Below are 18,252 nucleotides of genomic sequence, written 5' to 3'. Positions count from 1 at the left end.
AGTTTACCTTTACAGAGATTCAACAGTCAGATTTCACTGCAGCAAGAAGTCTGATAATGACTTTTTACATCAAGAAAACATCAAATACTTCAGATATTTTGCCTTCATGAAGTAACTTTTAACACTCAAAAAGAGTTTTCCTTGTCCCCACCACTTGTGCACTCAAATGTGGACTTTAAAAAGACATGAAATCACATGAAATTTGACTCTGTGCAAGATGGTATGCCAATGGCAAAGATTAGGTAGGCACATACACTAAAACCGAGTTCAGCCCAAAGCTGCATGTTGCTGCAAACAGCAGCAGAGACCACCAGCTGCATCTGACATGCTCTAATACAGCTGAAGTCTACACCAAAGACCAGCACACTCAAAACCTTTACCACACACCTTTACTGTAGTTGTCACATTTTGTTCTGTGAAGTGTTGATGACTTCTTGCCTCGTATCCCAGCACTGACAAGATTCTTTAAACAAGCATGAAAGGGCAAGTTTCATATGAAGGGTGAGAAAAGGTCCGGTTTCAAGACAAGAAATGGCAAATCAAGTTTGCAAAATATTTAATAGAGCAGTTTCCCAGTGGACTCCTGACCAGAATCATAACCAGACTTCTAAAAAGTATATATATATTCAGATTTGAAAATTTATCTTTATTTTTTACAAAATGGATTCCAGGAAGTTTAAAAGGCAATATCATAGAGGACTGGGGCGCAGAAATCAGGTGTAGTCATTCAAAGCATTCAAGTAGGAATATGGTCATATAAATATTTGAAAAGCATCTTTTATCATAAATGTTCAGAACAAAATGTATAACTCATTCCAAACTAAAAATTGAGCTTTATAGCACATATTTCCCTGAACAGAAAAAATAAGTAACTTTTGAAATATTTCTAAAGGCCTGAAAGCTTTTTCCATGGTTAGTTACAATTAGAAGACTTGCCTTAGATTAAATTCCTCCCTTTCCAAATATGGAAAGTATTAACATCAGTCCACTGTTAAAACAGACAACGTGTTGCGAATTATTTCTGGTATAGTATGTTCCAAGAAAGCCCGGAGTATAAAGGTGCTGAGGTGGCTCTGAGTTGAGTTAGTAGTCGTCTCCCCTGCTGACGACCTCCTTGCAGGTGGGGCGCAGCAGGATGGTGTGCTCGAACTGCGCCGTGTAGGAGCCCTTGATGTCGCACAGGGGCGGGTACGGATCCACGATGCCCAGGTCGCACAGGTTCTTCAGCGCCATCAGGTATTTGCTCTCCCCCAGGCGATCCAGCCACCGGCGGCAGAAGGCAAGAGTACCAAAATTTTCATTGATAACATTTAGCAAGTGTTTCGCTCTTGGAAGCCTTGGAGGGAAAAAAAACGAACAAGAATGTTGGAGAAGAAAGAAGGATCACCAGCATGTATTCACTACAGAAATAAACCACACCAACTAAGAATAAGGTTATATAGCACAGTCTTTTCAGACTGCCTAGACTTGGGATGTCTTCCTACATAAATCACATGTTCTCTTTAGAAAATAAAGTGCACTTTCCTTCTGCAAATAGATATCCTTCAAAATGGATTGTGAACCTATCTGCAAGCTAAACTAAACATAAGGACACATATTTCTCATAAAAAATAAAGGCTATTTCATTTTATAAAGAAAAACAGAATTCTTTCTGATCCAGAGTTGTCAGTAATCTGAACTAATTTTGGCAGAAGCTCGGTGGTTTAAAATGCTAAGTTTTCACTTCTGAAGTCAAATACTCAGTAAGCTTTTTATTCCTAATTTTTACAATATACAGGCATAAAAATATATATTTATAGATCTTCTAAGAATTCAGCTTAGTTGCAGTCAAGCAGTTCCTTTGTGATCTTTAGTCTAATTCATCCCATCCTCTCTCACATTCCTAATATGTGCTGTGGAAAAGCATGTCTGCCTGCTATGTTTCTGACCAGAGTAGTCTTTGTTTCAGAAAATATGTTGTACTCCTAGAAATGCCAAAATGCAAACTCAGTGAACCTAAAAATGAGGATTTTTTCGTTTTACAGCAATGCATGAAAACAAAACCTCAAAACTCTCAAAACATCCATAAAATGAAACAGACGGCACAAATAGCTTAATAGATTCTGAGAATAGCAGTAAGACAAAGATTGTGACACACAACCACAGTACAGGTATTGACTAAAAAACCCACTATACATTTAATACAAAGGTGGATACACAACTATAATCTATGTATTAGTAATAATGAAAAAAATAATGGTAGGAAGATCGTTAAAAAATCAATACACAATTCTGAAAACGTATTTTCTACATTTTCAGTTTCTTGGGAATAATTCTGTGTTGTTCCACATTACCAACCAGAGTGTATTTTTGTAACAATATTGCTAGTACTGCCCTTTGAGTCCTCTGGACAGCCTTATTATTTAGTGAAGAACAAGCATAGTATCATATTTGAATCTCAAGAGGGTGGTAGCTTTATCAAAATACACCAACAAAATCCAACCTTATTGGCACGTGCCCGACATCAAAGTTCTTCATATAATGAGAACACTCCATATCATCATGAACAACACCTTTTCCTGTGCTACCAAAGGTTTCTATAGCATACACTTCACCTTCCTAAGGAGAGAAAAAAGGAACATGTTGCAATATGTGACACTGTGTCATTATGATACAACATCTCAGTATTACACTTCTGAATACAAGTAATTAAATGTGAACACATTCAATTGTCAAATTAATGTAGAAAAAAAATCAACATGGAGATTTTACACATTTGAGGTATCTCCAAATCATCAACTATTTACCTTAGTAGGATTTTATTTCAAGCCAGAAGCTTGAAATATGTTTCTAGTTACAATTTCTCAAAGTCCTTGCAATTAAAACATTGTCAAGGCATACATCTAACATAGCTAAGAAACTACATTTGCTAACTGGAAGTACTTCTTTCTGTCCTAGTCAGATATAAGTCCTAGGAAATGTATAGTTTAGACATAGCAAATAGATGTTGATTACAGACACTTACTGCACTGATGAACTTTCTGCCCAATTTCTGCAAGAATTTTCTGGTAACAGGTGCTAGTATATACCCTTAACCTGCTCATTTCCATTCCATAAGATGAATTTCTTCAAGAAATGAAGGTGATAGATCTGCAAGGGTATTATTAAAATTCTAGCCAAGAACATACTGAAATGCCATTATACAAACTCATTTCTGCTAAGTCCATTCACACATCCTTAATAGCAGGACTGTGACAGGGACTTAACAAGCCTGGGCATCAAATACTAATGGACACTATGAGCTGCATTGTTTGTTTTATTAAGCTCCTTTTAAAGTCACCAGCCCAAAATAAGAAGCTATATGAAAAGCAGTAACACAGGTTTCAAATTCAAGACAAACCCTTGAAGATGTCCCTGAATATTCAACTGACTCATTAAAAAAACTACTAACCCTCAAAAAGCCCCATACAATGCTGCCACAAGATTCACTTAAAACCCACTTTTTCTGAATAAGGATAATCAGAGGCTCTGTTAGTCACAAAAAACTCCCTGGATTGCAGTTTGATACTATAATTAGCACAGTACAGCAAGACCTTGGCTATGCTCCACATTCTTCACTGTCGAACTCACTGTATTTAATAATGTAGGATTGTGTCCTAAGTAACTTACAGAGGCTGAAGAAATTAAAAAAGGTGTTCTCCTCAAAACCAAGCCACTAAGTCAAACACACAAGTTTTTCTATCCTTTTCCAATACTCATAATCCCTTTGCACAGTCTTTTAGATAACATAGTTAAAACTTTTGTCTTTTTTGTGAACATCATAGGTCAACATCTATGATACAAGTTTTGGGCAATGAGAATGAGCCTACCTCAAAAAACAATCCTGTCCAGACCACACCTATGTCTATTCAGCTCTTACAAGTCTTATCTATGCTGGTAGACTTAATGGTGATCATTAGTGATGAGGCTTAGAATAAAATTAAAAGCTTCTTGTCTCATCACTCATCTTTTAAATCTTATCTCATTAGAACAAGAGCTTCAGTGAAAATGATGGCTAAATCTCAGGTTCCATGTTTGAATACTGCTTTCCCAACTGGTACTTGGTCACAATCATGTACAGCCATTGATTGCCCTTCCCCTGCTCCAGAACACTATCCAAACAACATCTTTTAACTAGCCTCTCACATTAACTACAAATACACTTAATTACTTTGTATCTGCAGAGAAAAACTACATTGCAAGCTTTTCAAGAAAAATACTGTATCTAACAAAAAGTTATCCAAAACTACACTACAGAGGTATTTGTCAAGAAATTACCTGGGTGAGAGAAGATTTCATTACAGAACAAACAAACAAGGACTACGAATGAGCTGCAAGTCATTCAGGAAAACCCTGATTTCCTGAATTCCAGTTCACCCCTAAATATGAATTTCTGTCCTTTTCCATGTTCCTCAATGCAACATTCCAACACTCCGTTTAATAACATATACACACTGAGAAATAAATATGCAGGAGTTTCAAAAAGTATTATTATGGCATTCAGATTTCAACAGTGGTGGGTATCTTTTGCTTTGTTTGGTGGTTTGTTCTTTAAATAGTAGCATTCCAAGGCTTCAATTTCAGCAAGTGTTAGATACCTGAACACTCCAGGGCAAAAATGAAGAAGCCACTAGGACAGAACTATTCCTGTACAGGAGCATTACACAGTACAGCAGTTATTCCACTGCAATTATTCACCAGAATCACACAAATCAAAAGGGCACAGAAATACTATTCTTGCAATGATACTGGGGAAATTTAACAGAATACAGAACTCAACTAACCTCCATTCTTGTGGCTTCTCCTCCTTTCACAATGGGTACTGTTTTTCCTGCATGTATCCTATATGGCCCAATGGAGTGTCCATTCAAATTGCGGATTGGCTTCACTTTGGAAGAGAACATTAATATTACAGGCAATTTCCTAACAAATGGTAAACCCTTTAAAGCAATTTGGCTTGTTATCCCATATTAAAAGTGTAATAGTGAGTCATCACACTGCAGAGCAACCAAACACAAAACTACCCACGTATCTTGTACAAACACCAGCTAAGACACAAGTTAGCTTTGTATGCTTTAGCAAGGCTTCATTATTAAAGAGCATCAACTCCAACAGTAATAAAAGCTTATTAATAAAGCCAAACAGCAAGTATCAAATAATCTGTACAGTTCAAAACTGTTGTTTAGCCTTATCTGTTAGAGATACAATACTTGGGAAGTATAAGCCAAGAACATTTCTCCAAAGGAAAGGCAAGCCAGCTGTAAACAAATATTTATGGAAGACTCATACTATACTTCTAGCAGATGTCTTTTCAATATCCTATGCTGAAATCAACATTTATACAAATCTATATACAGGTACACACTTCTAAAACAACTATCCCTATATGAAGAAAATAACTTACCTTGGTATGTTTTGCCATCTATTTCAACTTCGTAAGACTCCATAACTTCTTGTATGGCCTCTCCCACGTCACAGAGACGTACATCTATTCCAGCACACTGAAAATAAATGCAAATATAAATGGAAAATAATCACAACATTTACTGAAAAATACTATGGAAATTATTTGCATAAGGATCATACCTTTATTCCAGTATTTGTGGCATCCTTTACAGCTTGTAATAGTCTGTCATATTTTGGATTGAATGTGACTGTAAAAGCACAGTCAATAATACGACCTGAAATCAGCAGAAGTTAGTTAGCTTCATACTATTTGCACTGAACATTCTCAAAGTTTTAATTAATAAATGAAACTAACCACTAATATGTGTTCCAAAATCTATTTTGCAAATATCATTGTATTGCAGGACAGTTGGATCTCCAGCATTGGGAGTGTAGTGGGCAGCACAATTATTCAAAGAACACCCCGTAGGAAATGCAAGACCTGCATTTAAACCATTTTCCTTTATCAGCTTACGTGAGCAGTCTTCTAGTTTTTCACTGAAAAGCAGAGGGGAGGGAGAAGAAAAAAAAAGAAGATGACAGTTAACATTAGTATTTCTTATGACTTCAAATAAATCAGTGCAAGAACAAAACCTCAGAAAAATATTAAAGCAAATGCTTTTATGTAAAATCAAACTATCTGTATCCTAAGTAGACAGACAACCCTAGGCTGAAAAACATAGGCACAACACAACAATCTTCAGTTCTTTATGTTGTTTCCTCTACCCTTTCTTGGACAAAAATGACTCCTTCTCTATTGTTTTTCATTGAAGTTTAAAATATTTATCCCTACAAGCTATATAACCCATCCTTCCTGAACAGCAGAGGTTAGACAACCAAAGTTTCGGCAAATTAAATGCATTCTTTAAAATTACTGTGATTTAAAAGGAGGTGGGAAAAAGGAGGTAAAGCCTCTTATTTATTAACACTTTGATTGTAAAAGGACCTTTTTAAAAAAAATTGACAAAATAAAACCTTGTGAGACTAGCATTTGTTTTTTTTGTTTTGTCTCATCTCAAGATGCTAGCTACTGCAAATGCACAAATACACATCCAACAGCGCATTCTCCTTCAGTGTCAGTGAATGAGGTAAACTGCAGCGCACTGCAGTGCACCAAATTCTGATTTTAAGAAAGCCAGAGAAATATGAAAAAGGAGAGCACATTTTAGTCAGCAAAGTCCCATAGTCTGAGGTACTTCAGGAAGAGTAGTCATGTTTTGAGAAAATGACTGCTTAGAATAGCCAAACTGCATAATTCACTAAGACAGATTTGTTTAATCCAGACTAGTGAGCTGCCTTTTTCCTACTTTCCCTCATGGTATATTATGTCCTAATGTTATCCTTGCACAGTTACCTTGGGGTTCAGCTCTCATTAGCTTTACTATCCTACTCTTGTCAGCACAGGCCTCAGTCACACCAGGTTGAAAGCACCTGATTTTGGAAGCTAAACTGTTCTGGATCAGTGCAGTACTTGGACAGTAGACATTCAATCTAGATAAACTGAAGGACAGAAAAAGTAATAGTTGGAAGAGCCACAATAATCAGTCCAGGCTAATTCTTTCTTTAAACTTAATCTGAATACATTTGCTCAGTTATTTCTTACTAACTGAGAATTATAAAAAACCCCATTGTGTTTCCACCAGAAACATCAGTCAGCTAATGAAGACCAGACACAGACAAAACCTTCCTGCCCTGGACTGAATACACAGCCATGCTGGTTTTATGCCTCTTTGCCCAGTTCCTGGCACAGACTGCACCTCACAGTCTACATGACATTTCATGATTCTGGCAAGCAGTAGCAGCACTGCTACTGCTGCTTCTCCCAGCATCACTGCAGAGTAGCAAAGGCACTGAAATCTAAATGAAGCATATAATCAAACTACGTGAACATCATGGAAACCTTAGTTTAAAATTCAGTATAATCCAGGCCCTGTAAAAGCTGCATAAGCTAAAAATGAAAGAGGAAACTTAAAGGAAATAATTGGCAACACTGGTTGTGTACCTCAAATCTCCCCAACACTCATTACACAGTGAATAAAGCACAAAGAACTGAGACTAAATCTCTCCCACTCTGGAAAATGAAGAAACATCTTCAGCACAGGTCTTCCAGAAGATGTGTGTCCTCACCAGATTTCTATCATTGTCATTCCAGGTTTTATCCAGCTCATAACGTATTTCCTCACTTGTCTGTGTGCCTCTGCAGCCTCCCGAAAATCATTCCAGATTTCCTCACTGGCTTGGTCTAGTGCTTTCTTTTCTTCACTAGTTGTTCTCCAAGCAGCAGTTCGCCTTGAAAATAAACAAAATGTTTCAAACAAGTTCCTATAATCACAGCAATAATTGCAACTTCTGTCTAAAGCCTGCAAGGTGTTTATTAACCAATCAGATCTACATCCCCCTGTAAGAAAAGACCTTGATTTATACAATAAAGGAAGACTATTTAAAAAAAAAAAAATCTCTATCAGTACCACAGACTAGCAACTGAGAACAGCAGTAACATCCTACCAAAGGCCCAGACAAGCAGTGTGCTTGAAGGATGCCCAAGTTTTCAAAGACACAGAACAGGCATATAAAATTCATATTAATGCCTGCAGTTCCACCTTAAATTTAGCAGGTCAAAAAACTGCAACAGGCTCTACTCATGCAAAAAGTTTTATTTTTTTCACAATCTTATTTATTCAGACAAGATTGTTCCTGTACAGAGATGAACCTCAGCACTGCAGTGTAGCTGCTTGGCCCAGAAACTGTTGCTGACACAGACAATAAGCATCTTCAAAATTTAAGAGCTTGCATTTCCAGTATTATTTTCATTCACACTCAGAATATTTAGGTAATAACACCTAACACAGTGCATGGTAAGTATGACACATGACAGAACGTTACTTTCTAAATGGGCTGGATGGTGAATTAACATTTGTTATGGGAGAGCACTACTCATTCTGGCTCTTTGGTAGGTTCATAGAAGAAATACAAATATTTTTTAATACAGGACTAAGTATAAGATTAGCTTTGAATATATTCTGTATTATGCAAAAATCCAATGCAACTAAGGTTCCATGAAAGCAAACAAAAACATAATTTAAGTATTCCAACAACTGTCAAAACTTAGCTAGAAGACTACTCTGACTATAAAGTAGAGATAATACTTCAAATGGTGAAGCTGCAGCCACATAATAGTGCAAAAAACCCTAGTGATGACTCAAAGAACTCTGTACACGCTGTGCAATACAAAAACTACCAAGAACAATTCACAGCTGCACATGCTGGCATTTCTTCAAAGAAAATGGGTGGTGGACAAGATGGACCATAGATGCTGAAATACACCAATTTTCAAATTTAGAAATTAATGCAAATGAGCTGATTCTAAGCAAACAACTGGGTACACAGAGTGTAAAGGACTAGTTTTTGAAATCCAAAGAAATAGCTTTTTACATGTTTCATAGACACGTAATTTAGCTCCACTTCCAAGTTTTCCTTACAGCCAAAAAACAGGTACAGGTCAACCAAGAGACTATGCCCTTGAGTTTTGCTGCATTTTGAACTAAGAATATATACTTATATGTAAATTTATAAGTATATATATTTATACTGAGTATTTCAAAAGAGTTGAAAAGATAAAGGAAGATAACAGGCTACTCCATAAATCTTTCTCAGGATGATCAGAGGATACAAAATATTTTGAGACCCTTTTGCTTGTTTCCATTGAACTTTCTGCTTCTTTTCAGATAAAAGTGCAAAGCAGAAATCCCACATTTACCTTTCTGAGCAGTTTTCTTGCTCCAGTAGCAAGCATCACACATACTACTCTTACAATTTGCCTCAATTGGGCAAATTCTACCAAAAAAAGAAAACAATGTACTGTATAACCTGGGCCCCCGCTCCACCACGAGAAAACTGGACTTCTGCCAGCACAGTAGTCATTGAAGATGGAAAAGGTGCACTGCAGAAAAACACTGGGGACAAAGACTCAATGATCCTTTCAGACTGTTCTGGATTCCAGCAGCGAACACCCCTTAGTAGCAAGAACTGCTGACAGAGTCTGGGCAGCTGCTCTGCCATCTGTCACAGACCTGAGTGCAAACTCCAGCAAACTGGCAGGAAGCCACCCTCATTCTGTCTTACTGTACTTCAGCATTTAGTCACTTCACACAAGTCAACTGGTGAACAGAACTGCCTCTACCTGTAAAAACACTGTATCAGACCCAAAGCATTGTGCTGAAAAGCTGCACTATGACCACCTGGGAGCTCAGGAATGGAGGCAACAAGAATTTCTGCTAGGGCCTAAGCACTTCAGGACACATGAAAAATCAGTTGGTCAGATGAAGGCCTCACGCCAAACATCAAATCCTCCAATGGTACATGAGCTAACAAGCTTTTAGCAGTTTACTAATGTGCTGCCTGTTACATGTCAGCCAAAGAAATTCAACTGTTGCTCCAAGCCAATTGGTCCAGCTTTTCACTTCAGTTCACAACCTGCAGTTTTCACCAGTACAAATCTTTACAGGATCACCCTGTAATTTAGATTATAGTGATCAAAGAAATCCAGAAAATAATTTCCCCATATTATCTTGCCCCAAATAATCCAGTCATGCTGTAGGGAAGGGTTGCCATTCGAAGGGACCATTATAGGCTTGAGAGGTGGGCCTCTGTGATCCTCACAAAGCTCAACAAGGCCAAGTGCAAGGTTCTGCACCCTGGAACAGGACAATCCCATCACAAATACAGGCTTGGTGAAGCATGAATTGAGAGCAACTCTGAGGAGAAGGATTTGGGGGTCTTGGTGGACAAGAAGCTCCACATGACCTAGCAATGTGCACTCACAGCCCAGAAAGCCAAATCATAAACTGGGCTGCATCAAAAGCAGTGTGGCCAACAGGTAAAGGAAGGTGATTCTACCCCTCTACTCCATTCTTGTGAGACCTCACCTGGAGCACCACATTCAGCTCTGGGACGCCCCGAGATAAGAAAGATATGGAGCTGTTTCAGTGAGTGCACAGGAGGGCTATGAAGATGATCAAGGCTGTAAGCACTGCTTCTGTGAAGACAGGCTAAGAATAAGTGGGGGCCTGCAGCCTGGAGAAGAGAAGGCTCTGGGGAGACCTCACAAAACCGTCAGAACCTGAAAGGGACAGCTTTTTTCCATGGTCATGTAGTGACATGACATGGGGTAATGATTATAAACTGAAAGATGGTATGTTTAGATTAGAATCTAGGGAGAAATCCTTTACTCTGAGGGTGTTAAGGCACTGGAACAGGCTGTCCAGAGAAGTTGGGGAAGGTGTCCCTGCCTAGTAAGGTTACAAGTAGCTCATCTTCAAGGTACCTTCTGAAGCAAACAAGTGGCTCTGTAACAGCAAAGACGTAGAAACAAGTAGACAGAGTCAAGGATTCCTTAATTCTACTTTAACAAAATTGGTGTATCATGAAATACTGCTTATTTATTTTCTGCCCTCCCAGCTGTATAATTTCAAATTCCCACATCTGCAAGAAAAAATACAAGCTTCAAAAACAAACAAACAACTGGAGATATAAAAATGTTAAACCTGTTAGTCTGTTGTCTATGGAAGTATTGATTATCTGCTATTATCTGCTATTTTTTTAGGCTGAAATTTGAACACCCACTTCTAGCTGAACTTCTCACACAAAATACACAATTGTGGGTTAACGAGAGGTAACTTTAGAAAGCACATGACATTAACAGTTAAGAATAGAAGTGCAACTCTTAAAAAATCAAAGGCAAAACCCTACTGACCTCAGCATGAGTAAGACATGGCAAAAAAATGTTCCACCAATATATAAAATGAAGGAATTACTCAGAATATGAAATATCCTGGCATTAATGTCAGCTACTAATTTAAGTAGTAGCATATATTAAGAAATACTAAAGTAGTATTTAGTCTACTAAGTTTAGTAAGATTTGAATATTTAAATTAGGAAGAAAACTAAGCACATATTTGCTTAAGCACATTACACGAGGAAACTATTTCAGGTTCCTTAGAAGCATATATTCTTCCTCCATAGCAGAACATCAGGTACAGAAAATACACCTCACTTAAATCCTGTTATGAAAGGAGGTTTGTTTTTATGGCTTTTGTCCTTTTTCTTTTCAATAAATAGTAGCTAAACCAGAGAAAATATCTTAATCTTCAATAGCTGAATATGTATGAGAGGTATAAAAATAGTGTGTTATTTGTCAATAAACTATGTACATGCTTGTTTATTACCTAATTTCCTGGTTTATTTAAATTATGAGCATTGTACAGGTTAAATACTTAACTCTTAAACATTAAAGAGTCACTCCTGGATCAGCCTGTCAGAACTATCCTGTGCAAGCACTTCATTAGCATGCTGATCTTGTGCACGCAAAGAAGGCAGTAATTTATAAATAAACAGGAGTACACCTTGTGTTCAAAGTCAAGCAATGAAAAAGAAAAACCCTCCTTGAAAGCAAATTTTCATCCCATAAAAATGAAACCATATTATCTGAATACAATTCATAGGGGGTACTGGACTCTTACTTATTTTACTTACATTCTATAAGAAACAGGCATTGACTTTAAATAACCAAATAAAAAAACATTTCAGAGTAATTTCATTCTCAAGTAAAAGACATTGAAAACTAGACAATGGTTTCAGACACAAATATTTACCTACTTTCTCCCTTGGTTCAAACTATCTTTTCAGGGCTTTGATTCATTATTTCCTGGTAAGTTTCAGAGTTTTCAGTAATACCTGGTGTTTTTACTCAAGTTTGCATACTGTTCAAGCTAATTCTATGCCATGCATCCTCTGTCTCTCCCAGGTAAAATATGACCTTCCACAACACTTCACATAGGAAAAAAAAATTCAGGAAAACGCATTCAAGTTGGTATGTCCTAACAATGCACAAAGAAACAATAGTCTCCGGTAAAAACATAAGGTTGCAGATCTCCGTTCCAGTGAGCCACTGGAAGCTGTTGTTTCTTTAGTGCAATTCTCACATCACTGAGAGTTACAAAAACAGGTGAGGTTACAATAACTACATACTCATTCCAAGAAAGAGAAACAAAGTACAGAATACATCATGTAGGCTTTTAAATTACATGGAGAGACTTACACATCTCTACCAAAAAATAAGTAACAAAGAGTTGGCATCTCAACAGCCATAAAACTGCTGCATAATAGTGTCTCATCTCCCTGAATTTTAAACCTGCACTCACTTCTAATTCAAAGTTTTTCTTACAAGCTGCCTACTGAAAGTCTCTTAGCACCCTGGGTCTCAAGGGCCCCCTGACTCATGACAATTCTGCTTATACTGGCTATACCTTAATTAAAAGGGTAGAAAAGGACAAGCATTTCTGGCCTGAAGACCTGTATTCATTGAGTTCCTTGGTAATCCGTTTAAAGGAAAAAAGGGGCAAAACCCAATGTACAATATTAATTTTGACTATTTAGTTGTAGATTAATATTTTTTTTCAGCACATCAAAATGAAAGCATTTATTTCTTAAGCTTAAAACACTCACCCATCTTGTGTTGGTGGATATTCACATTCTTCTCCCTTTGGGAATACATTGCTGGGAAATAGATCACATATTGGAATAGAAGGTGGATCTGTCTGGACCTTAGCTGTTGTGTATAATTTAAGAAAGTGTTACACATGGGACTCTGGAAACACGAACCATCTTATTTCAAGCATAGAAGTTAAACAACAGAAGTTATTTAAGATCCCCTTAACTAGAATCTGGGCTTCTACCAAGACAACATTTATCACAATGCCCTCCTATGACTTGATTTATCCAATGCTCAAGGCCAATTAATGGCCTCAATGGCATTCAGGGATACCAGAAAAGACAACTTGGCTAGACTTAGCCTACAAACACAAACTGCACCCCTAAATTTATTTCAGCTGCAAGAACAGCACTTGCACACACTTAATACCAAATATTCACATAGTCTGCGTTTTTGTGCTTGATACCTACGTCCTTTCTTCTTTTTCTTCTTCTTTTTCTTTTTCCCAGTTGCTCCATCTCCTTCACCGTCTCCATCTATAGGAAAGAAAGTGCTCAGCTGACTATAAAATAATCTTAAAAGAACCAAAGTTTGAATAAAACACAAAAATATCTGGACTATATGGAAACACTTCTCCCACAGCAAAATTTAATGGATTAAGAGACAACATCCAGAACCTGCCACCAAACCATCAGGATTTTCAGTCCCTACACCAAACACAGACCTAAGAAAATAGTTTTGAAAGTTGACAACACACCTAACATCAAAGGAAAAAAGAGAGCTCAGGCAAAGTGTTTTCAGAAAGTCCTATCTCATATTCCTCTGCACCTGGAAAGATAAAGGCCCCAAAGAAGTAAACATGACAGCTCTCTATCTATGCCAGGGTAAGTTTGATCTTGAGATAACAGGGAAGGTCACAAACAACACTCTCAGCAAAAGCACTGAATGTGTGAGATACAAGGGTGGTCAAACACTGGAACAGGTTTCCCAGAGAGGTGGAAGATGCCCCATCTCTGGAAATAGTCAGGGATCAGGCTGAATGGAGCTTTGAGCAACATGATCTAGCTGAAGATGTCCCAGCATATTGCAGGGCTTGGACCAGATGACCTTTAAAGGTCCCTTCCAACCCAAAACATTCTATGAATCTACACCAGTAGGAGGTTTCCAGGGAGCACAGCAGGTAAGCACCAAGAATCAGCTACACCATTTACAGTCGCATTTGGGAGGTAACAACAACCCTGCAGACTTCACATTTGGCTACATCTAATCCCTACTTACTTCACGCTCAATATCTCAGGTGCTATCAGCTACCTAAACGTTTTGGTCCTAAACACAAATTCTTTTCAAAGTAGAGAAGTACTACTCATCTACATGTAGAACATTTTCAACTACAGCAAGAAGTAAAATTAAAACAACTTTTAGAATCAAGTCAAAGCATTCCATTTTGAGTGTATTTATACACAAGCTTGCATTTAAAAATCAAATCAAACCACTGACCAGCTGCTCCAGTCACTAGATTTCATGATAGTCAATATCATGGCATAAAATTGCTGATGCTGAGTGCTGTAATTCTGCAGTTGGGGCAAATTTCTGTAATGTCACTCTTGTCCCTCCCCAGCTCATTTTGGCATTAAGTACCTTAATTTAAGTTTTGGTAAAAAAAATGCAATTTTTTTGTATCTATAACATAATCCCAACATACCAGATTTTTCATCAATCTGTATTTTATAGGCAACCAAAAATCCTTACCAGTGCATATGAATTTCTTTAAAATGTGGTACCTTTGTCACATTTGTCTTGACCTTGAGCACCACACAAACCATTCATAAAGAAATTAATTAGACATACTCCAGTTCATTCACCAAGTGATTTCTGGATTATTCTTTCAAAGGCTAGGCCTAAACTAAAGAGAAAAAACCCCCAGCATTTCTTAAATATTGTTGCTGTTGCTATCTGCATATTGTAGGTTCTTCATACATCACTGCACGTGAAACTGCCAACTGCAAGCCAAACTAACCCTGTCTATGCTTTCATGTCCTTGAAGACTGCTGCAGACTAACTGTGCTGCCAGAAACATAACTACTGCATTTGACCAACACTGTTTGTCTTCCAGTTATTTAGCTGCTAAGGAAAAAAATCTGTCACCAGAAAAGCAATTTCAGATCTTTGCAAAACAGAAGTCTAACCTTGTATAATTTTGGTATAGATATTTAACAACTTAGTGCAGTATCATGCAAAAATGTTACAAATCAGCATTTTAATATGGCAAAGGAAATCCAAAGAGCACTTGCTAATCTCTCCCAGAGTTCAAAAGTTATAGAGTCTCCTTTTTGAGGCCACTCAGTTATAGACTTATTGGGGGTGGGGGGGGTGGGGGGTGGAGTAGTTATTTTATTGATTTTAATCTAATGCTGCATGTCTTAAAAAAACAATTCTGAAACTACACAATTAAGATGGCAAATAGTGAGAGCCAGTACAGGTAAGAACACAGCTGTCTTCAAAACACTTGAGTTAAAATTTTTCTGCAAAAGTATCAGTTTTACTAAAAACACATCCAAGTATGATATGTGGGAAAAAAAAGAGATATTATTAATTCAGTCATAGCATCACTTCATTGTTTTATGCTTTCTAATACTATAGTACAATTACTAATACTGTAAAAAGGATAAGAGAGCACAGCATTTGATCTACAACTATCATTGTTATTTCCCCAGAGAGAGAACTCCTATCTATGAAATCATCCTAATGATTTCAACGATTTCTTTCCATTGTATACAGTTTTCACTACCCTCCTCAATACTTCTTCCTCAAGTTGCAATGATGGTAAAGCACATATTGCATTAATTTTAACTCCATAACCTGAAAGATACCACAAAACAAGCCATAAGAATACATTTCTATGCAAAGTACCTGCATTAAACTTGATGCTACGAATTAGTAATGGTCCAAGATAAATTTGTTTCTTAATATATCTCAGCACTCTCATTTAATTTTTTAAAACTTCCATACCCAATTCATTAAAATGACATTCCAGAAGGACAAATTCCAGCAAGTGAACTAAGAAGATTTCTAAGCAGACTGCTCAAAGTGTTGAGCCAACTTAATATGCTAATTCAGAAAAATAAAACTAAATTAAGAAATGTGTTTTCCTAAACATCCATTTCCCTTGAGAACCATCCATCAAACCAAAGGAAATACATCACCTTTATTCAATCTTCCTACAGAAACGACAGACCCAGTCTGGATTTCACTACAGACACTTTCAAGGCTCTTGCTCAGAAAATCAGTTACACAGCACAAGCAACACACAAAGTGTGTGTCATGCTTATGTATTAATCTCCCCCTAATTCAGTTTTAATGAAAGATAATAATTACAGATGAGCAGGATTCAAGTCACTGGTAAAGACTGTAAGACCTATTAATTAAAATGCTCCCTTAAAATTTTCTCTGCATGTTTTAAGTCAAGAATAAGAGACATATTTTGAAACATAAATGTCTACTGGCCATGGTAATGCAAGTGAGAATGATTTACAGCTTACCTTATCTTAAACTAAACATTCCCCTTCAGCAGGTAGATCCTTGAAAACACAAACCTTTAACAAAGTACTGCTGTTACTTTTATATGTATGCCTGTGTGACAGCAAAATCATTGACAAAAAGTAGAAAGTATAGATAGTTGAATCTTGCCTCTCCAAAAAGAAACCCAACCAAAATCAAACCAAGACATCTGTAAACAGTCTGTTAAAAGGGAGTCTTGGAAGAAGCTGAAACTGGAAATGTTAAGAGAAAATAGTAAGTTATACTTGCCATCATCATCATCATCTTTTTCTTTCTCCTCTAGGGCTTGCTTGTCCAATTGTTTTGCTACATCATCAAGAGCACCTTCCATTTCTTTATCAGTTTCTTGTCCTGTTTGTAAAGTTAAAGTATGACTTACAGTAAAACATTAGTTCCACATTAGTAACCATTAGCCCCTAAAGTTACATATAAAACATTATGCTGTACTCATCCTACAGACACCTGAGCACCTAATAATACTTTTTTCTGTCTTAAAGCAGCCCCAAAGTGCAAGGCTATAGGACAGTACAGTGACAGGTGCTGTTAATGAAACCTGCATATAAAGGTAGATTAGCCCGACACTTCTGATTCCTTTTTTCTGCCAGGGAAACTAATTATTCTTCCCATAGCAGCAGCCTGCTCTTGTGGGATAATATGGGCGTGAAGTAGATAATTATAAACGCACAGCACGATCATGGCTAACTGATGGCCTGCTAAAACAAACCCAAACCATCGCGCCTTTAAACTATTTGCCCAGACTTGCTCCAGCTCTCTCCGAGAACTTGGGAGGGGTGCAGAGCCTTCATCAGACAGGATAACTTTTACAACAGCAGTTTTACACCTTTCTCCCCTCGGGGCATAGGAGAGGGTGAGGAAAGCGGTGGTTTCGCTTGCGCACAGAGGAGCGGGAAGGACACCCCAGCCCCAAGGAACGGCAGCAGCATCCTCCGGGCACCGCCAGCCCCCTCCGAGCCTCCCCTTCAGCCCACACCGCCGTCAGGGCCCGGGACAGCGGCCTCGGCGGCGCCCCGCACCCGCACGCCGGGACCCTGGAGCCACCCACGTCCGCCTCCGCCACGCCCGCTTCCCGGTGTGCCGGCCCGAGGCCCCTCACGCCGCCCGGCCCGTCAGCGCAGGGTCGCGGTGCGGCCCGGCCCCTACCCGCGGGGCCCGCTCTGCCCTTCTTCTTCTTCTTGCGCTTCTTCTTGGCGCCATCCTCGGCGCCGAGCCCGGCTGCGCCGTCCCTGTCCTCGGGCTCGGGGGGCAGCTCGCCGTTGAGGTGCTGCTCCCGCTGCTCCGCCCGCCCCACGCCCGCCATGTCGCCGCGGCCGCGCCGCCTCGCGCGCACGGAGCGAGCCGGGGAGAGCGGCGGGGCCGGCGCCACGCTCCGGGGTGCGCGCGGGGCACGCCGGGACGGCGGAGGACTCGGCCGGGAGGGGGCGGGCCCTCGGCCGCGCACGCGCGCCGCCGCCGGGGTGCGCGCGCGGGCCCGTGAGGGGGCGGCGGGGCGGGGCCGCGCCCGGCTGCGCGGCGCGATAAGAAATGGGGAGGAGAAATGTTGCAAAATATCCCTTTCGCTCAGAAGGAACGGCTGCGGCGTTCCCTTACAGCATGTAAGGTTGTTAGGGTTTTACCATTTGCGGGCACTGAGGAAATGTGACTAACACGAGGGATAACTGGTGTACAAAACGAAAATAACACAAGGGGAAAAAATTACTTGTTACAAGTAACATAGAGCAAAA

General features: G+C 38.9%; 1 protein-coding gene across 1 annotated transcript; it reads right to left on the bottom strand.

Annotated features, from left to right (window-relative positions):
• Positions 1–539: 539 nt before the first annotated feature.
• On the bottom strand, positions 540–17,894 carry METAP2 (methionyl aminopeptidase 2). The gene is made up of 11 exons (XM_021527968.2): positions 17,672–17,894; positions 16,760–16,861; positions 13,423–13,488; positions 12,967–13,069; positions 7,591–7,752; positions 5,780–5,961; positions 5,605–5,699; positions 5,423–5,519; positions 4,803–4,906; positions 2,483–2,598; positions 540–1,336 (listed from the first exon to the last, which is right to left on the bottom strand). The coding sequence occupies exons 1-11, from the start codon at positions 17,826–17,828 to the stop codon at positions 1,084–1,086; spliced, it is 1,437 nt and encodes a 478-aa protein (XP_021383643.1). The 5' UTR covers positions 17,829–17,894; the 3' UTR covers positions 540–1,083.
• Positions 17,895–18,252: the final 358 nt, after the last annotated feature.

The sequence above is a fragment of the Lonchura striata genome, chromosome 5, assembly GCF_046129695.1.
Source record: "Lonchura striata isolate bLonStr1 chromosome 5, bLonStr1.mat, whole genome shotgun sequence".
Lineage (NCBI taxonomy): Eukaryota > Metazoa > Chordata > Aves > Passeriformes > Estrildidae > Lonchura > Lonchura striata.
The sequence above is the reverse complement of the archived record's forward strand: the minus strand, read 5'-3'. Positions and strand labels throughout refer to the sequence as shown.